The sequence below is a fragment of the Larus michahellis genome, chromosome 2, assembly GCF_964199755.1.
Source record: "Larus michahellis chromosome 2, bLarMic1.1, whole genome shotgun sequence".
Classification (NCBI taxonomy): Eukaryota; Metazoa; Chordata; class Aves; order Charadriiformes; family Laridae; genus Larus; species Larus michahellis.
Genome location: NC_133897.1, coordinates 113,393,120 through 113,412,729, shown reverse-complemented (window position 1 = coordinate 113,412,729; position 19,610 = coordinate 113,393,120). Strand labels below are relative to the sequence as shown.

General features: G+C 40.6%; 1 protein-coding gene across 1 annotated transcript in view; it reads left to right on the top strand.

The window, feature by feature from the left end:
* Positions 1 to 823: 823 nt before the first annotated feature.
* VAPA (VAMP associated protein A) overlaps positions 824 to 19,610 on the top strand; it is a 32,445-nt gene continuing 13,658 nt past the window's right edge. Inside the window, exons 1-2 of the mRNA XM_074576630.1 lie at positions 824 to 1,128; positions 18,812 to 18,964. Coding sequence (XP_074432731.1) covers positions 1,053 to 1,128; positions 18,812 to 18,964 — 229 coding nt within the window. The 5' untranslated portion in view covers positions 824 to 1,052. The remainder of the gene's footprint in view (positions 1,129 to 18,811; positions 18,965 to 19,610) is intronic.

Sequence of the window (19,610 nt, the reverse complement as noted above, 5' to 3'; positions counted from 1 at the left end):
AGAAGGATGGCAAATACCCCGTGTTCCTGTCTACAGATAAATAATAGCTCTTATTTCTCATTCAGGTTTTGCAAGAGCTCAATCTCGCTCAACATTGACTCTGTGTTAATATTGCTAAGCCTTCACTTAATGACAATTTTCCTTCTCAAGGAGATTTTTTGGATGCTTTCCAGGCCTGTTTGAGAGCCAGGCCCATCCACCTCAGTACCCGTCTGCTGCCTGGCAGGGTGGTGGAGCTGCCTTTAGACCAGGCCGCAGCCATTCGGATGTGAGTACCTGACAGCAGCTGGGAGCTGGCTCAGACGCCTCAAGCCTCACCTGTGAGCAGCCCGGACACAAACAAGAGCCACCCTCAAACGTGGCCATGGGGCGTTTGAGACTATTTGCCCAATTTGCCACTCTCCCTTTCCCAACTGCCCCTCAGGGATCACCACCCAGGCTCCGCCCTCCCTCCTCCAGCTTCAAGGGAAGGGCCACCCAAACCATCCGCAGGCGGTGAGGGCAGCGCTTCCCCACAGCCCCATGGGCCTCGCGGGGAGGCCGCGTCCCTCACAGACTACAACTCCCGGCACTCCCCGCGCCCGCCCGCCGCGCCGCACGCCGGGAGCGGTAGTTCCCCCAGCGGCCCGAACGGCCGAGCTAGCGGCGCCCTCCCTCTTCCGCCGATCGGAACCCGAGCCGTGTGTGCCGCTGCTCCTGGCCCCGGCGGCTCCAGCCGGGACCGCTTGTGAGGACAGGACCGGTCCGGACCGCGGGGTCCCGCTCCAACCGCCGGCGCGTCAAGGGCCGGGGAGTCGCGCGCTGCGAGCGGGCGCATGCGCGCGGGGGGGCCGCGCCTGCCGCCGCCTTCGCGCCCGCCGTTGAGGGCCGGCCGTTGAGGCAGTCGCGTGGGGCTGGGGGCGGCAGCGCGCGCAGCGGCAGGCGACAGCGCCCGCAGCCACCGCCCGCCCGCCGCGAGGGAGCGGCGCCACCGCCGCCGCCCGGCCTCCCCTTCCCGCCCCGCCTCCGCCTCCTCCCCTCACTCCTCCTCCCGCCGGAGCGAGCAGAGCGAGATGGCGGCCGCCGGGGCTCTGGCGAAGCACGAGCAGATCCTGGTGCTCGATCCGCCCACCGACCTCAAATTCAAAGGTGAGGGGGGGAGCCCGGGGAAGGGGAGTTGCCGGGGGGGCAGCGGGACGACCCAGCCCCGGCGGGGTGTCCCGTTTCGCCTCGGCGCTGGGCCGCCTCCAGGCGCTTCGTCGTACCCCCCCTTCCTCCTCCGCCGGGCCGCGGTGCCGGGCCCTGCCCGCCCCGGGTCCGTCGGAGGGGAGGGAAGGGGTGGGGTGGGGGGGGCGCCTCCGAGCCGGTGAACGGGCTCGGCCGCCGCCATCTTGGGATCCCGTGGGGACTCGAGAGCGTGTCCGCGGCCCCGGCGGGCCCCCGCCCGCTCTACCGGGCGCGGCGCTGAGGGGGCCGTCCGGCCGCCCCCCACGTCCCCCGCCCTCCAGCCCCCGCCGGTGTGCCAGTCCGCCCGCTCCCGCTGGTCCCCTTGCATGCCGGCGGGGCCGTTGCCGTGTCACTGCTCCGCTCGGGAGGCCCGGCCTTGGAGTAGCGGGGCCCGGGGAAGGGGGAGTCACTCTCCTGTCATTTCTGTGGCCGCCGATCCCTCTCCGTGAGGTCTCCCTCTGGCTGCAGCGCGTAGGAGAGGCCCCGAAGTAGGCGATGGAAGCCTTGTCGCCGTGCTGGGGAGCGGGAAGGGGGAAAACTTGCCTCAGGTCCGGCCTTTTCCTCCTTCCTCGCCCCGGAGGGCCGGCTGTGGGCGCCTGTCAGAGGCCGGCCCTTGCCCCGCCGGTGTCCCCGCGGGGGCTGGTGCGGTTTTGTACCATCACTCCAGGGGTGTGCGAGTGGGCGATGTGCAGGCACTCGCACGCTCTGCCCGGTGCAGCCTGGCCCGCTGGCCTGGTAAATGACTCCCCGCCCTTTTACCCCCAAATTGTCATCTTTCAGACAGGTTCTCGGTACGTAAATAGGCAGCTAGCTCCTTTCTTGGGAATGAGGGAAACGAATCTGTGTGTTTCAGAAGTTTCTGTGTGTTGGATATTGCGTGCCGACCGCATGACTGTGACCGGCATGACATGCTGCTGTCAAAATAGGTCCCAGTTAGTGCGGTTATCATGTGGGAGTTTTTCTCTCCTAATAAATTAGCTAGTTGTGAAAAGAAAGGCTCTTCCAAAGATCGTTGAAAGGTAAGGGCATAAAGAAAAGCATGACAGAATAAGTAGTTTCCAGTAGTATCCTGTGATTATATTTTATACCCGTAAGAGGCATTGAGAAAAATCTCAGAACATTTCAGATTTAGAATCAGCAATATTAGATTTTTTTAAAGCAGTTAATGTTATCTGAACTTACGTTTTAATATTTTGTAACTAGTGTCAGCACATGTACTTGCCTAATCTTGTAAACATTTCTATTTTATTTTCCTTTTTTTAGTAGACTCATTTTCATTGTTTTAGAGGGACAGAGTGCAATTTATGATGTTATAAGCATCTTTAAATGGATAACTAGATCAAATTAATGTTTGCATTAGAGAAGAACGCTGTATTCCCCCAAAATACCTTTGGCTGGCCTGGGTTTTAGAAATAAAGCTTAAGTCTGGTTTATCGAAGAGATTTTCAACAAACTGTACTTGTTTTATTGATCCATTAGATCAATTAAAAACTAAAATCTGTCTGATCACACACATTAATTTCTTGATAGCTTCAATTTTTAAATGGCAAATTCATAGACAGGGTCAAAACCATAGTGGGAACTTACCTTTTTCACTTCTGTGTTGGTTGTTAAAATGCTGCCAGGTCTGGCTGCACTCAGATTTCAATACACTGTATTCTTATTGCAAGAACAGGTTGGAGGAAAATGCATGATTTTTTTAAATTAAATTATTTTATTTTAAATTTTTTATCAGATTAAAAAGTGTCTAATACAAAGCTTTCAAATGTTGATCTGTCTTCAAGCTAAAAGTAAGCCATATTTATGTGATATGAAACAAAGTGTTGATACAGGGAATATAGAATAACTACTAGATAAGAAATTCTGTCTGCATGAAGCCATTGTCAGTAAGTGATCTTTATTGTGCTTTGTGTTTATGTACTTAGAGCATGAAATGTTCTTTAACCATAAACTTTGGTTTCAGGCTAATGCATATATTAGGAAAATTTCTGTAGAGCAGACTAAGCAAAAGCAAAATCTGAAGCATAATGAGACTGCAGTCTTAATACTCTATGGAAAGCACTCTCTATTACTATAATATTACAGTAATATACTATAGAAAGAGCTATCTATTGAGAGAGCATTGAGTGCACTCTCAAATATTTTCTAACTGCTTATTATTCTGAGGTGTTTTAAAAAGGTTTGTGGGCCACAAGCTAATTCAGTTCTTAAGTACTACATTAAATAATACAATATTGGCAGAAGGAAATTCTGAGTGTTATCTTTTAAGAAGTAATAGGTTAGTAAGAGAATGTATGACTTGGAATAAGTGTAACTTAGTATAGGAAAATCACACAACTTGGTTTAAAAAAATGACTTATTTTTTCAGTGCAGCTGGTTATTCAAGGTTATTTTATTGGGACAATTATCCATTATTATTATTGACTTAATACTGTTGATGTGTATGTAACAGAGATACAGTTTGTCTAAACATCTGAACTGGACAAATAGTTTTGTTGGTTTTCTTGACTCAGGAACTTATAATGGATTTGCTGACCTTTAGGGTAACAGTGAAATGTGTTAGTACGACCCTGTGCAAACAGTGATTTAATTTAAAAAGTACATAGGGCTTATCTTAAGGGGTTGTTGAAAAGGCTTTAAATTCATCATTGTCTGATGAAACTGTCGTTTTGTTTTGTTTTTTTAATTGACTTGGTCAGCAAAAATAACGTCTATAATACATTTATTAGGAATTTTATTCCACACATCTTGGGGGGGGAGTCTAAATAATATGTCCCATGGTGGCTAGCACATTACATATTTCCCTTGGTGACCAAAAGATTTGAATCCTGTTATTATAGTACTTTGCATTCCTAGAAATTTCAGTTATTAATAGTGTTTTGGATCATGGTTAATTCCCTCTGCTTCTACGGTAGCTAGGTTTCTTTGGATTCTGGAACTATCAGGAATACCTAAGGAAAACCACAAAAAAAAAAAGTACTTTTCAGAGTGTTGTGCAAATGTGACAAGGGGAAAAACTGTACTTAAAAGTAGTGAAATTAAGAGGCAGTTGATACACTACGTGATACCACTTTCAGAGACTCAATATGGTGCATTGAGAATTTGCCTTGTGGTTCTTGTATCCAGGTCTTCAGCCATATTACTCCTGTAGGTTAGCTTTCTTTTATATTTTAGTCTAATGTATTTTGTTTAGCTTCTCAAATCTGAAGCTGTTTGGGTTTGTTCAGGACTGGATAGGAAGAATTGAAACATGAGATGCTTAAAAGCAACTAATTTGGAAGGTGGAACATCCTCTGCTTCTTATTGTGGTCTTTTTCACGTGACTCGTGCATATAATCATTGTCTGTAGCTCTAGTTTAGTGAAGATTATGGTAATCTGGAATTGGTTGCTTGTGAGTAAATACATTTTTATTTAATAAATTTTTTAACAGTTCTGTAGTTAGATAGCGAAACTTGAAGTTTTCAGTTAAAAGATTTCTAGGCTGTCTATGGAAACGCGGTCGTCTTTAAGTCAAAGAAGCCAGTTTTGCCACTCTAAGTAATGTGTTTTTAAGTTGGTCTTAGATGATGGTCCTTTTTTAAAAACCTTTGCCAAATCTTTAAATCAGTCATAAGACATGCTTCTGCAATACCTAATTGAAATCAACACTAGTTGATTTGATGAGCCTTGGAAGATTAGTAGACAGTGTTCAGAATTTGAATTTCATGTGATTCAGAGGTGTCTGACTATTACTATAGTCAGACATAAAACCATCTGAATATTCTAAAGTGATATCCTTTATTCAAGTTTTTGCTTACAAGTGTGTGAAATTGAGTTATGTTACCTTTGTAAACATCTCAAAATAATGAGGCACACTTTTTTTCTGTAACCTCGAGGCTAGAAATAAGTGAGCAAGTAAGCAAACAAAAATCAACTTTTGAGCATGTCTGTGTGCAATAAATTTTCCCCTTGATGGTTTGAGTTAGTGGGAGAGGTCAGTATAACAGATGATGTTTAATTTCTGATTATTAATCTGATTCATGATCTAGGATTGTTAGTGTATAAAATCAGCTATCGGCTGGTATACTGACTCTTTCCAGGTGAGGTAGAGAGCACTTCACTTAAGTATTACGGCTCATTCTGAAATGCAGATTTCAACGACCTTTTAAATAACACTGAAATATTGCTGTAGATTATTTTGTAATCATTACGCTGCTATTGGTAACATTGAAAGCTGCAGGCTATGTGTTGCTGCAAATCGAGAAGGTGGAATTTAAAGGTAAAAATAGCTCAATGTTAAATACATCCCCTGCCCTCAAGGTCTGTTGCCAGAATTGGCCCAGGATATCTTTTAGTGTAGGCAGGGTTTGAAGTCCTCAAATGTGATCTCGCTGCCTTACTTGTGTGCCTTGATTATGTCAGATTTTATGCCTGTGTTCACTCTATTCTGAGTACCAGCAAATTTGTGATATCCCAGCTTTCTAAGATAGGTTAAAAAAAGGCAATTGGTATGTCAGTTTTCTGGTATCTTCATTCAAGGGAATTTTTGAAACTAAACAATGGGAGTGCAGAGGGGAAAAACTGTTTGTAAAGGATTACTAACACAGTGTGGCTTTTAGATACTTTGAAGTGATTCCATTCAAGTTAATATTTTTGTTGGCTGAGTATTGCGTAATGACAAAGATTGAACATCCCATAGAATGACTCAGTATTCAACAAGTAGTCTTGGACTTTTTTTTTTTTTTTATTTTTTATTCCAAGAAGGATTCCAGGAATTGTTTACTATTCCTATATATCTGTACTTGAGTCCATTTTTTCCTGGCTCAAATGTAATAATACTTGTTAGTATTTTAATGTTTGGTTTTTTTTTTTTTTAATGATAGGTATTAGTCAAAATTGAGACACAAAATGATTGGTGGAAATGTGTTGAGGAAGAGAAAGGAAGATAATTTTTTTTTTTTACCAGGTGTTGTTTATGAGGTGATAGTATGTTAATACATATGTCTCTACCACTGTGTTAGACTTCATTTGACTAATAGAAAGGGAGTTGTATTGATCTGTCAAGTCAGGTGTTATTATAGGTGTTGGATGATATTTTGGCATACCTAGTTTGCCATTTGTTTTAAGATTGAATAATGGAAGATTTTCTTGTGATGATAAGAGGTATACAGCAGTGAAGATTTGAAAGTTTTGTCCTTTACCTGCAATTTGTAAGACTCTATTTTACTTAATATTACTAAACAGAGAAACACTATCTAAACATTTAATGTATAAACCTCGCGGTCTTGTACTTCCTGTGTACTCATTGATATAAAAGCTTCACCTTTACATTGTCAATTAGTATAAAGTGCCCACTCATTCTGTGTGTTGATAGCCTAAGCAAGTGTTCTAGATCACTGTAAGACGTCATTATTAATATTGTAAAAAATACCGTATTAGACATGAAAACTGTACCATTGTTCAAAGCCAAGTTGAAAAGTAGAAACTTAGTGTGAAAAAGAGGGGCTGTTTTATGCATCAGTTAACAGGTCTGCATATTTAGTGCACTGACTGTCCATTGTGGTATTATAAATCGTTCCTGTTTCAGTTGACTGTGGTATGTGAATATGTTGTACTTTCTGGTCAACTTTGTCTTTGGGAGATGCTTGTTAACCAGATCTTTGTGACCATCAGTCATTAAAGGGTTATTACATGCTCAGCTTACAAGCCATAAATTCAAGTTGGAAAAGGCTGCTGGAGAGAACTTGCTGTGTGTAAAATGGAAAAAAAATACTTATATAATTAGTCAGTGATTATTACATTTTCCAGTGTGAAAGTTGTCAAATTACAAGACTTTTATCGTCAGATGAGCCAGATCAGTGCGTATAAGCTAATATATCAAAATAAAAAATAAATCAGCAAAATGACTCTATTATTGTAAATTATTGTTTGCCTGAATTTTAAAAAGATAGTCACATCAGAATTTTTCACTCCTGCATTTCTGAAAATGTGGTCTCACTTGGAGTAATTCTTAATTTGACACTTCAGTGCTTGAATAGGCCTGACCTTGATAGTATGCAAAGCCTTAGAGGAAAGAATAATTAAAGACATGGAGGAAAATGGAACATGGAATAAAATTCAGCATGAATGTCCCAGGTAGAATATGTCAGTCTGATCTGAGACCTCCTTCTCTCTCTCTCTGTATCTCTTCTTTTTTTCTGTGTCTCTTCTGTGTGCAACCCCCAGACAAAATCTCATCTTAACACTGGATTTACTGATGTCATTACAGTATTTCGTAGAATCATAGAATGGTTTGGGTTGGAAGGAACCTTTAAACATCACCTAGTTCAACTCCCCTCCTATGGCCAGGGACACCTTTCACTAGATCAGGTTGCCCAAAGCCCCATCTAACCTGACCTTGAATGCTTCCAAGTATGGGGCATCCACAGCTTCTCTTGGCAACCTGTCGCACTATTGCACCACTCTCATCATAAAAAAATATCTTCAGTATGTCTGATCTAAACCTACCCTCTTTCAGTTTAACTCTGTTGCCCCTTCTCCTGTCATTACAGGCCCTGGTAAAGAGTTTTTGTCTTTCTTGCCTGCCTGCTTTATATATTGGAAGACTGCAACAAGGCCTCCCCAGAGTCTTCCTCCAGCCTGAACAACCCTAACTGTCTTAGCCTTATTTCACAGGAGAAGTGTTCTGACGTTTTTTGTGGCCCTCCTCTGGACCTCACTCTAACAGTTCCATGTCCGTCTTGTACTGGGCATCCCAGAGCCGGATGCGGTGCCCAGGTGGGGTCTGTCATGAGAGTAGAGTAGGGCAGAACAATCACCTTCCTCAACCTGCTGGCTCTGCTTCTATTTATGCAGCCCAGGATATGATTTGCTTTCTATTGCAAGTGCACATTGCTAGCTCATGTTCAGTTTTTCATCCACTGGTATCCCCAAGTCCTTCTCTGCAGGGCTGCTCGCAATCCGTTTGTCCACCAGTCTGTACTGATACTGGGTATTGCCCTGACATAGGTGCAGGACCTTGCACTTGGCCTTGTTGAACGTTGAGGTTCACATGAGCCCACCCTTCAAGCCCGTCAGGGTCCCTGTGGATGGCATCCCTTCCCTCACACTCACCTTGGTGTAATCTGCAAACTTGCTGAGGGTGCACTCAATTCTACTGTGTCACTGAGGAAGACATTGAATAGTATTGGTCTGAGTATGGACCTAGAGGGGCACCACTTGCTGCAAGTTTCCATTTGGACATTGAGGCATTGACCGTAAGTCTTTGGACATGACCACCCAGCCGGTTCCTTATTCATACCTCTCCCATTTAGAGGTAAGAATGTTGGGCAGGATCATATCAAAGGCCTTACAGAAGTCCAGGTAGATGACATCCCTAGCTCTTCCCTTGTCCGCTGATGCAGTCACTCCATTGTAGAAGGCCACTAGTCAGGCACGACTTGCCCATGGTCAAGCCACACTGGCTGTCTCTAATTACCTCACCGTCTTCTGTATGTTTCGTATCTGCAAAATTATTAATTAACTTGCAGGTAAGAGCTTAGTGGAAAAATATAAGGTGGAGAAGGGACAAGCTATAAAATAAACTGCAGTACAGCTGTTGGGCTATTGGAAGCTTAATAGGGACATTTCTAAAGGATGTGTTTGAACTTCATTTAGTATCTTCACTAGTGACTTTGGTATGGGCAGGACTGTGCTGGTAGAGCTCATCGATAATGCAAAGTTAGGAGATGTGATGTACAAATTTTTTTTGTTCATTTGATGCGTGCTAGTAATAGAACTGCTGTTTTCTCATTTTACTTGGAAGTGATGAAGGAGTAAAACTAGAGAATAGTACTTAATCACTTGTTTATTGCGAGTGTGACAAATCATGAAACAAGGAGAATATGGGACTGTAGTTTTGTAGTGAGGGAAGTATTAATGTGAAGGTTTATGGCATTGATGAAGCTTTGTCTGAATGCATCCCTGGCAGCGCCTAGTGAGAGAAAATGAACCCAAATGGGAATGGTGCGAAGAAAAAGTTAATAACATAAGTGAAGTAGAATAGCTTGGCTTATTTATCTTAGCAAAATGAAGACTGAAAGGGGATCTGATTGCTATCTATAAATATATCAGAAGAGGTGAGCACTGGGGAAAAGAAAAGCTATGTAAGCTAAAGGGTAGGACTAGTACAAAAATGAATTGGCATCACGTGGCTATGAATGTATTTAGATCAGCAGAAACTAGTTGAGTTTCAAATCTGAATCATGTCAGTCTGAACCAACCTTCTAAAAATTACGTGGGCAAAAATAGTTTTAAATTCATCAGATACCGTCTTACAAAATGTTTTGTTTCGTGTGGACATTAGAAGGCTTCTCCTATGTTATGAGGTTACAGTGTTCTTAGTTTGGTAGGACAATGGTGGTACCTAATCATGTCCTTAAGCTAGAAGCTGGTATTTCATGTTACATTTGAAGATGTTAGAATAGCTTGGCTGAGATACATGTTTAGTGTTTTTTTTCTTTGTAAAAAGGGGTGTTCATAAATTCAAAAATCGTAATCATAGGAGTAAATGCTCCATATGTGACTTAAACCTAGTAATTCATAGGAGTATGATGTTGATTTGTCAGGTTTAACATGTTAATAGTATGATGTTAATGTGGCCACTAAGTCTAGTAGACCCAATGAGAGTAAAAACTGCTTGGTTTTTAAGTTGGACGTCTACTAGACAGCTATTAGAAGTATTCCATGTTACAGCTTAAGTTAGAACTCCAGCTGCTTCTGTTTAAGTGAGCTGACTGGTCCTGGGAAGCATGGCTGCATTAGTTCAGCTCGGTGCTGTAGTATGAAGGTAATGAGGGAATGGAGTTTGTGATCCTGCCTGAGTGACGAGACTGCAACTGAATGCAGCTTTTATTTAAAGCAGGTGTTTCTTTTCCTGAGTGACTGTAGGATGTGCTGTACTTGGCTTTTGGAGCTTTGAGAAATGGAGACCTGTAGGCTGTGCTTCCAGAGAATGAAAGGTCACCCTGAAATTGAAGTGAGCTGTTCATGTCTTTGAGAGGTAGTCCAGTATTAGCTAGACCTGTCTGTAGGAAATTTTAATGTCTGATGTATAGTTCTGTTTAGACCGAGCTCTGTGTTGTGTGCTGAGGTTGGACACCATCTGACAGTCAAACACCTGAAACAGTTTGGGTTTTATTAAAAAGAACTTTCTGGGCTTTTGCCCACACTGGAGAACTGTGAAATTAATTTGTTTTTAAAGTTACTTTGTTGCACTCTTGGGATACTACTTGCAAGGAAACCTATGAAAACCACAAGGGCTCTGGTGTTCTGTTTAGTGTTTGAATCTGGCCTCTGATACCCATTTCTTGGAGCACACTGGGAAAAGTGCTGGGTAACAGCTTTTGGTCAGGTCTTCTGTGGATAGACTGATTTTTTTTCTGTGTGCCACTACAGCTGTCATCTGAGATGATTACAAGTATTCTGATTACTGCTATAGAGTTTGAAGAGTATCTTGTATGTTGCAATTCAGATCGGAAAGGTGTATCCAATTGGAAATGTAGTATTTGAGGATGCATGCATATTTTAAGCTGCTGAATATTTGCATATTTTAAACAGCAGATGCATGCTTTTCAGCATCACTGAGACCTTTTGTAAGCTATAGCAGGTTAAAATACAGAGCAAGTTCCATGTTTATTTAGTTTTGTTGTTCGAATCTGCTAGTATTCTTTGAAATCTAAGACCCTCTGTAATTACCAAATTCATTAGTTATCCTGCCTTATGCAAGTAAAGAGAATAGTTGCTCCAGCAGGAAGGGTTTATACCATGGCCCTTACTGAACTAAATTGTTAATAATGCATCTGTACTGAAAGACTGCTTGTTACTTAGTTGTTTCAGGACTTTGGGGATTATTTTCTGTTTTAAATGTTCCTGTTTAGCAGTAGGAAAGTATTTCTACTGTTCTTGTTATTTCAGCGGTGAGAGTGCTTTGGGAAGAATACTACATATTGTTAGATTCTTAAGACTTTATCCTAGTGGAATTATGAGCTCCCAATTTTAGTATGCTCATAATGTATATTTGTCAAGAATAACAATGTAGCCACATAAAGGTAAATTGGAAGTAAGGAATTCACAATAATGTGAAGGTTAAGTAAACAAACATGCCTTTGGTGTTAGCAGCATTGACAGTTCTTTAGTAATGACACTCTTTCAATAACAAAAATATCAAGAATAGACTGAATTGGACTCAGACTGCTAGATTTATAAGGCTTAAGCTAAATACAGGCATTAATATTTTTGGGTGAAGTTATTCCATGTTGTGCCATCTTACTAATAGTGTTTTTTGTTGTCGAGGCTAAAGAAACCGTTGTCCATAATTGACATTAAATGCAGGACAATCTCCTTTTAGTCTGTATTTTGTCTAATATATAAAGTAGATAATGTTCTCTTTACCAGAATTCATGGTAATGATCTGTGTTTTTACCCTTGAGATAGATGCTTATTGCATTTTTACTGTGTTTTTTGGCCACTAGCAACAGGTCAGTAACTAGCTGGGGGGAATATGAAATTTTGATTCAGAAAAAAAATGTAAGGAAAAAAATCATTTGTTTGTCTGCTTTGAAATACCACTGCATTGTATTCCTGTCTTTCCTCTGTCAGAATGGCAGGGAAAAGGTTTCAATTCCCATTTCTCTTACACCAGCCCCCAGTAAAGCATGCATGCCAGCATAAGCACAAGCACCTCTAGTAAGCTGCATAGCCATATATAGGCTCCAGTTGCTCCTTTGACAGAGGAGGATGAGCTCTTTTAGGATTAAAAAATGGGCATTGTCTCAGCATTTTTTAGAAGGCAAAAATCTTTGACAGATGCATCATCAGCATGGATGCTGACAGCATGTCATTGTGGGGAGCTCAGATGAAATATGATGTTACCTGTGGTAAACAGTTCTAGCGTAGAATCAGCCTTCAGGAGCTGTGGACATTGAGGTGTGTCAGCTTTCTTATTTAAAGCCTTTTTTGCATTCTGACATTTACATGCAAGTTGATGATAAAACTAATAACTATTTCTCACGTGCCCGCATAGAATAAGAAGTGAAAGATTTATGTATTATTGCTCTAACATATGGATATCTACCTGAGAGCCATGGTTATTTGTAGGTGTTATTAATCTTGCGCCTTCATCCACTGATAATTCCTGATCATTCAGACCTCTAATGTTGAAGTATTAATCCATGAAACCTAAGCTGTTATGCTTCATAGACCGTGAATAATTTTAACATAGGTGATCTGTTAGAGTCAGAATTTTTCTTCCAGTTGAAGAAGGTATTTGAATGACCATGGTTTTGGTATTTCAAGAAGAAGGAATTATGTTCATTGGCAATGCATGTCATGGATTCTCCTCAGATTGTTTTCACAGAGGTCTGAATATTAATTTCTTAAAACTAATTTATGGAAATAAACAACATTCCTTTCACTTTCTTTTGCGTCATCTGTGTCACCTGTGCTTTTTTCAGAAAGTACGATAAAATCTCATTTGGAGCAATTAAGTGCTTTGTATATATTTTAAGATTCGTTTTCTTATCTGACAGTCAAGGTATTTTTGGCTCACTACAGAACACAGAATGGTCTTTCACTTTTAGACATCTTTCTTTTGGTACCCTTGGTGGAAGGTGATCAGGTGAGGGAATACTTAAGTAAACTGGACATACCTAAGTCCATGGGCCCTGATGGAATGCACCCAGGAGTGCTGAGGGAGCTGGCAGATGTGACATTCAACAAGAAGTGCAAAGTTCTGCGCATGGGGAGGAGTTAACAACCACCGCGTGCACCAGTACAGGCTAGGGTCTGACCAGCTGGAAAGCAGCTTTGCAGAAAAGGCCTTGGGGTCCTGATGGACACCAAGTTGACCACGAACCAATAATGTGGCCTTGCAGCAAAGAAGGCCAATGGTATCCTGGGCTGGAACAGGAGGAGTGTTGCCAGAAAGTCACCCTCTGCTCAGCACTGGTGAGACAGCAGCTGGAGTGCTTGGGTCCAGTTCTGGGCTCCCCATTATAAAAGACACATGGACATAGTGGAGAGAGTCCAGTGAAGTGCCACAAAGATGATGAAGGGACTGGAGCATCTCTCTTATGAGGGAAGGCTGAGAGAGTTGGCTGCTCAGCCTGGAGAAGAGAAGGCTCATGGGGGTCTTACCAACGTGTATAAATACTTGAAGGGAGGGTGCAAAGAGGACAGAGACAGACTCTTGTCAGAGGCGGCTCAGTGACAGGGTCAGAGGCAGTGAGCACAACCTGAAGCACAGAAGGTTTGAACATCAGGAAACGCCTTTTTTTTTACTGTAAGGATGACTGAGCACTGGCACAGGTTGCCCAGGGAGGCTGTGGACTCTTCATCGTTGGAGATACTCAGAAGCTGTCAGGACATGGTCCTGGGCAGCTGGTTCTGTGTGTCCATGCCTGAGCAGGTGCTTTGGCTGAAATGACCTCCAAAGTCCAAATGACCCCTTCCAACCTCAGCCATTCTGTGATTGCTATGCCAAATGATGGGAAGGAAAAACAACTGAAGTTTGGACTAATTAAAAAATTATTTATTATATTATATGAACTAGATTGCGTGGGGCTATGTTAATTTAATTTACTTTTTCTTTATTCTGTTGTTACTTCTAATTCTGGCAGAATGAGTTGATGGAGACGTTACTCTGTTCCTGTCAGGTCTATCATAAGTCAGTTAACTTGTTCTCGAAATTTGTCTTGCTGTCTTTATAATATTACTGCTAGTTTTTATCCTGCTGACTTTTAAGTCCTTTCTCATTCATGAGGACTCAAACTGTCAATGCAGTAAATGATTTTTCTTTGCCTGCCTAACCTAACTTTGTTGTGTGCTGAAAGAAAACTACCCTGCTTGAGTTTGTTTTGATACAGATGCCTTGAAGAGTTCTGTATGTTTCAAGTGCTCTTGGAATTTCAAAGGTGGTAAACCAGTTGTGAAAAAACAACATCCTGCTTAAAGCATATAATCCCAATAGTTTTTGAAGTTAACACTGTAACTTGCACGTTTTAAGGAGTTTGGATTCCTTTTGCCAGTCTGTGTACTCTCTTATGTGGACTTAAATTGTTTTCAGATGTGATTGAATATATCACTTTACTGTACCAGTTTACAGCTTAAATAAACTTTAGTTCTGTGCATGAAATAGAGTGCTTTCTGGCAGAGTCAGCTTAGGTATTAGCTTTTATAACAGCTGCAGTTCAGTGTCTTAAATCGAAGAGGACAATCTACTTAACACTTAAGCTATTCCATATAAAATGCTGTTGAATTTGTTTAATAATGCATGCTCACTTTTGTACAACTCAGTTACCAGCTTTCTAATTATCAAATATTTTATGTGATTTAATAAAATGTTAATTTCTTACACAATTTTAGGTAGAGTTCATATTCTATGACAGGCACTATGACAGCCTTGCTAATTTTGAATGGAGCTTCTTGATAACCAAACTTGTCCACTTCTCTGAAGTTCTTTATGTTCACTCTGTACTACCAACAACTAGAGCTACTAAGCTCTTCCTTCCCACTCTAGAAAGGCATATTCATGTCATTATTTTTTCCCTTATGTTTGACCATCCCAGGTGGTAGAAGGATGACTTTTGGAGCTGAGGAACTGAAGGAGACCTGAATTTGAAGACAAAATGACACCGCTGATCAAAAAGATCTCTGTACAGGTCCTACCTGTCCAGTAGTACATAGTATTTTGGTTTTACTGCAGTGTAACTGGCAAGCATGTGGCAAGCTGGGGAACTTGGCAGTGTGTTTCATCGGTGGAAACTGGCTCTGCAGAATCTGTGTCATTTTTTCCTGCCCACTAGTTGCTGTAGTTCGAGATGCGTAGTTGCCAGAGGCAACCCTGGCATTAATGTTGCAATGGCTGCACTATAAGATTGCTGGAATAGAAATTGAGTGTATAATGTTTTCGGAAATCTCTAGTATTTCTGAATGTGATTAGGTATGTGTCTGTCATTCCTTTCTAAGGCCTTAATAAGTCAAAAAGGAAAAATCTCAGCACGGATTGTCACTGCTCCATTCAAACTGTTGGAATAACCTGGCGCTCTAACAGCTTTTATGCTAGGAAGACACTGTAATTGATGTCTTGAATTTACACTACTAAGTGAGTTGCTGAACTCCCTGTCCCCTTTAAAGTAGCTCTGACTCCCAGAGGCTGTTAGTTTGAAATTACAGGTTTATAGACAATGATCTCTTGTCATTAGACATCATGGTTACATCAGCATAGCTTGAGGATTTTATTAGTTAAATTACTACAGCTTCTGAAAACCCTAGTTGCAGATGCAGAACTCCATTGTCTTAAGTTGTACAAATATAAGATTAAAGATAGTCTTAAGCAGTTTACAGTGGAAGTAGTGGGCAAACAACAGTAGATGTGAACTCATGAGGTATTTTGTGTGGTGGGTACAGCTAGACATGAGCCTGTCTGAGATTTAAGTGCTCAAATAAAAAACAGCTTTGGCCTGGATGTCATGCAAGCAGTAAGCGAGGTGCTTTTTTTGAAAGTGTAATGCTGTCCTAGTGTAGCTGTATGTTTTTTGAGATAAAGTTGGCATGCATTTGTCCATTGTGATGCATGTGCAGAATGTCTGTGTCCATCTTTGCCTGTTCTTTTCCTTGTTTAGATGTGATCTGTGAGGTAAGGTCCAAAATGTTTTTCCGTCCTGGTTCTCCCTCTCACCCCCAGCTTCTCTTGTTTTTCTCAAGGAACAGTCATGATCTAGGCTTTTGCACTCAGGTTGTTAGTGCCAGCTTGTACTTTATTTCCCCACTCCCCCGAGGGTGGAGGTGTTTATGTTTGTGTGAATGGGAACTCCAGAATTCTCTTCTGCTCTTGCATGGCTTCTTTTTTTGAAGGATATGTCATGCTAATTTAGATCATGTGGCTCCCCTGAATAGTAATAGGTATTTTTTTCTGATTTACTATCCTTGTGTCTGCTCCTGCCCATCCATGCTCAGATCAGTGCTGTCTGTCAGTATGCCACTGAACTACCAAAATAGCTGAGTTCTGCAGGAACAGTGAAATTCAGTCGTCTTTTCCTTTTGTGCACCAGTTTGTTACCAGCTATTTATTAAATCTGATGGTTGCAAGTCTTGAGAGGCTTTATTAGAGCTCTTTTTTTCCTTTAAAGCTTTTAGAAAGCAGGTGAAAGGTAAAGCTGTCAGACGGGTGCTCTAGACCTTGAAAAAGACCTCAGTCCACTCTGAAAGAAATGTCTGATACTAAAAAATGTCCCGGAGCTAAAGGCTCTTTTTTTGGGAAGTATCCAGGAAATGCAAAGGAAGTCACTGCATTCATCTCACCTGGGGAACAAAAACAGATTATTTTTTTCTAATTGTCCGTGGTGTTAGAACTGACAGCAAATACCAGAATAATTTGAAGAGTATGTTGAATCCTATCTCATTATTATGCACTTTGAGAAGGCAGGCATGAGGGGACCTTTCATGTCTCAAAAAAACCCAAAATAACAGAACTTTTTTTTTAAAGTTTATAAAACAGTTTATCATCATTTTCTAAATTCACTGCTGCTTTGTTTTGAAATAAGCTATTTTTGAACAGTATAGTTTTGTTTCGAAACAACTCTGCCTTTCAAAATGAGCCTCTGAACTGACCTTTTTTTTTCCTTTGAGCAGAATTTCCTTAGTAATAGTAGTTGAGAAGATTGAGAAGCAGAGCTCCTCAAGTTGTGCAGAGTTGCAATTAAAAAAAAAGCAACCCACACCTTTGAAAGCCAGATCCAAGGTGCTGTATGCTGCTGGGCACTGCACAAGCAATGTCTAGGTGGCTATTAGTAAAACTCCTAGAATAACTTCCTCAAAATTGTTTGTATACCTCGAAAAAATAAATGTTTGGTCTTTTCTGAGTGTATCACCAGTTTTAGTTTTAGAGGAGTATTCAGCTGCCTGATTTTAGTTTGGCTTGTCGTATGGGTGATGAGAGTTATTTTGGGATCACAGTCTATAAGTAAATGCAACTGGATCCTTCAAGAGCCATCAAGAGGCAAGTGGCAGGAAACTTTGAAGTACTTTTGTAAATCTTCCTCTTGGGGGCTCTGTCAAATTTGCTTGGATTGAGAGGGTGACTATTTCATCCACTGTATAAAGCCAAATTAGAAATGAAGTTTCAGACAAGTAATACCAATTCTTATTTTCTCAAAAGAGTCTTGTTGAATGTAAACCTAGCTCACATGTATCTTCATCCACATCTCGGTATACTGGTTCTCAGTAATTCCCGTTTTAGTCCTTTATTGATTTGTATCTTAGTGTGTTGTGTCAAGAGTGTTTAAGACTCTCAAAAATCAAGGATTTGGAACGAGAGTTATAGAAACAAAGACATGGATCAGATAGTGAGCCCTTTAGTGTAGTAACATGTTTGATAGTGGCCAGTACCGTTTCCTTCAGAGTAGTCCAGACACCTCTGTGAAACAAGATATTCAGAAAAGAATTTACTTTGTCTCATGCAGTTAGTAGTTTTGTTGTACCTTACCACTTGTTTATTCACATATATTTTTCATCCAATTTAATCTAAAGTTTGCTTTCTTTGTTTTTTTAATGGAAAGGTAGTTGTCATGTTTTCAACACTTATGACAATTATTTTGTAGTAATTTAATGTGTAATTTTTGAAGAATGATAAAGAAGGTTCTTAAAAATTAATGTACACATGAAGTATTATTGAATAAATTTCATGTTCATATGAAATTCTGTTTTCTAAGTTACATTCTTTTAGTGCCTGTGCAGTCGTGCTTTCAGATGACACAAGCATAAGGGAGATTAACACAGCTCGGAACACTGTGAACCTTACTTGGTTTTCGTGCTGTTACTGTATGGCATCACGTGGCGGTAATCTCTGTTGGAAGACGTGCTTTTGCAGCTTGACATTGAAATTATGCCTCTTGTCTCATCGAGTCTTAGAGAAAATTCCTATGCTGATGTTTAACATAAACACAGTTTAGAGAATACACTGCATTGAATACATAAATATGGCAACTACAGCTTCTTTTCTGTGGATCAGTTAGAATATATGCATAAGCAGAATGTCATCTCACTTATTTTGAGTTTAAAAGATGAGGTTGATGTCTGTTTCTGTCGAGTCTATTGGAGCTCAGAAGCACAACAGAAGTTGAAATCTTATGAGCAGTTAGTATGTTTTGGTATCACAGTGTTTTCTTTCTTTAAACATTTGAAAGAGTTCCAAAGTATGTGTTGCTTCTGTTCTTCAGGGAAAATCCAGCAAAATTTACTTTTGCATGTGACCATTACCTTCTAGGTATTTAAAATGTTAGGAATGATATGGTAAAATTAGCATACATCTATATGAACTTTTTGCACCAGCAGCTTGAATCTGTCATACTATTTAAGTTATTTGTTATAATATTATTATCGTAATATTGATTAATAATTAATATTAATTAACTAAAGTGATAGTGTACTTTGCATGTAACATTATATGTGCTTAACAGGTGTATGATTTAACCTCCTTTTAGAAGTTTGTTGCCATCAAGTTAGATTTTTAAGAGTAATCTGTACTGTGTAAACAGATTTATTTTCCAGAGATACGTGCATATTTAAAAAAATCAACCCTTTTTCCAGGTCCCTTTACAGATGTAGTAACTACAAATCTTAAACTACGAAATCCATCAGATAGAAAAGTATGCTTCAAAGTGAAGACCACAGCACCTCGTCGATACTGTGTGAGGCCGAACAGTGGAATTATTGACCCAGGATCATCTGTAGTTGTTTCAGGTAAAAACAAATATATGCAGTTGTAAGTTAGATGTTTTTAGGCCTTTCATGAAGTTCTCTAATGCTTGATCGTAGAGTCTATTTGAAGTATGTCAGCTTTTTAAAAATATTTTTTAAAAATAAAACTGTTCCCCTTCATTAGTGCAATGTTAACTTGATGTAGAGCTGCAATAGTATATGTAAAATCTGCTGTACAGAAATACTTACCATTTGTCGCATTTATCTGCAGCTCTCTGAAAGGAAGAAAATAAATTTGGAAATGGGCAGTGACATTAAGGGTACCTTTGCTTCAGACTGCTATATTCATGCTTATATCTTGAAGTAGAGCATTGCTTGGCTGGTCTGATGTCTTCAAAATTTAACATTTGACAGTTTGTTGCATTTAAAAAAAAATAAATAAAATAATTCATTTATAATTGTAGGCAAGTTTTGACCATAGTATCGGTCCCTGAACTCTATTGTTCTGTAATTCTTCCATTTATCATGGTAGTATATGTTAAGTGGCAATCACTGAATTCCTTTTTAAAAAATACGTTTTCTTTTATTTTAGGTAGGTGGAGCAGTTTGTAGCCCTTAAATTTGGGAAATCTAGCGTGTTGCACTATAGAGATACTCTCTCCTTATTCTGTTTTTGCGTGAGGGGATT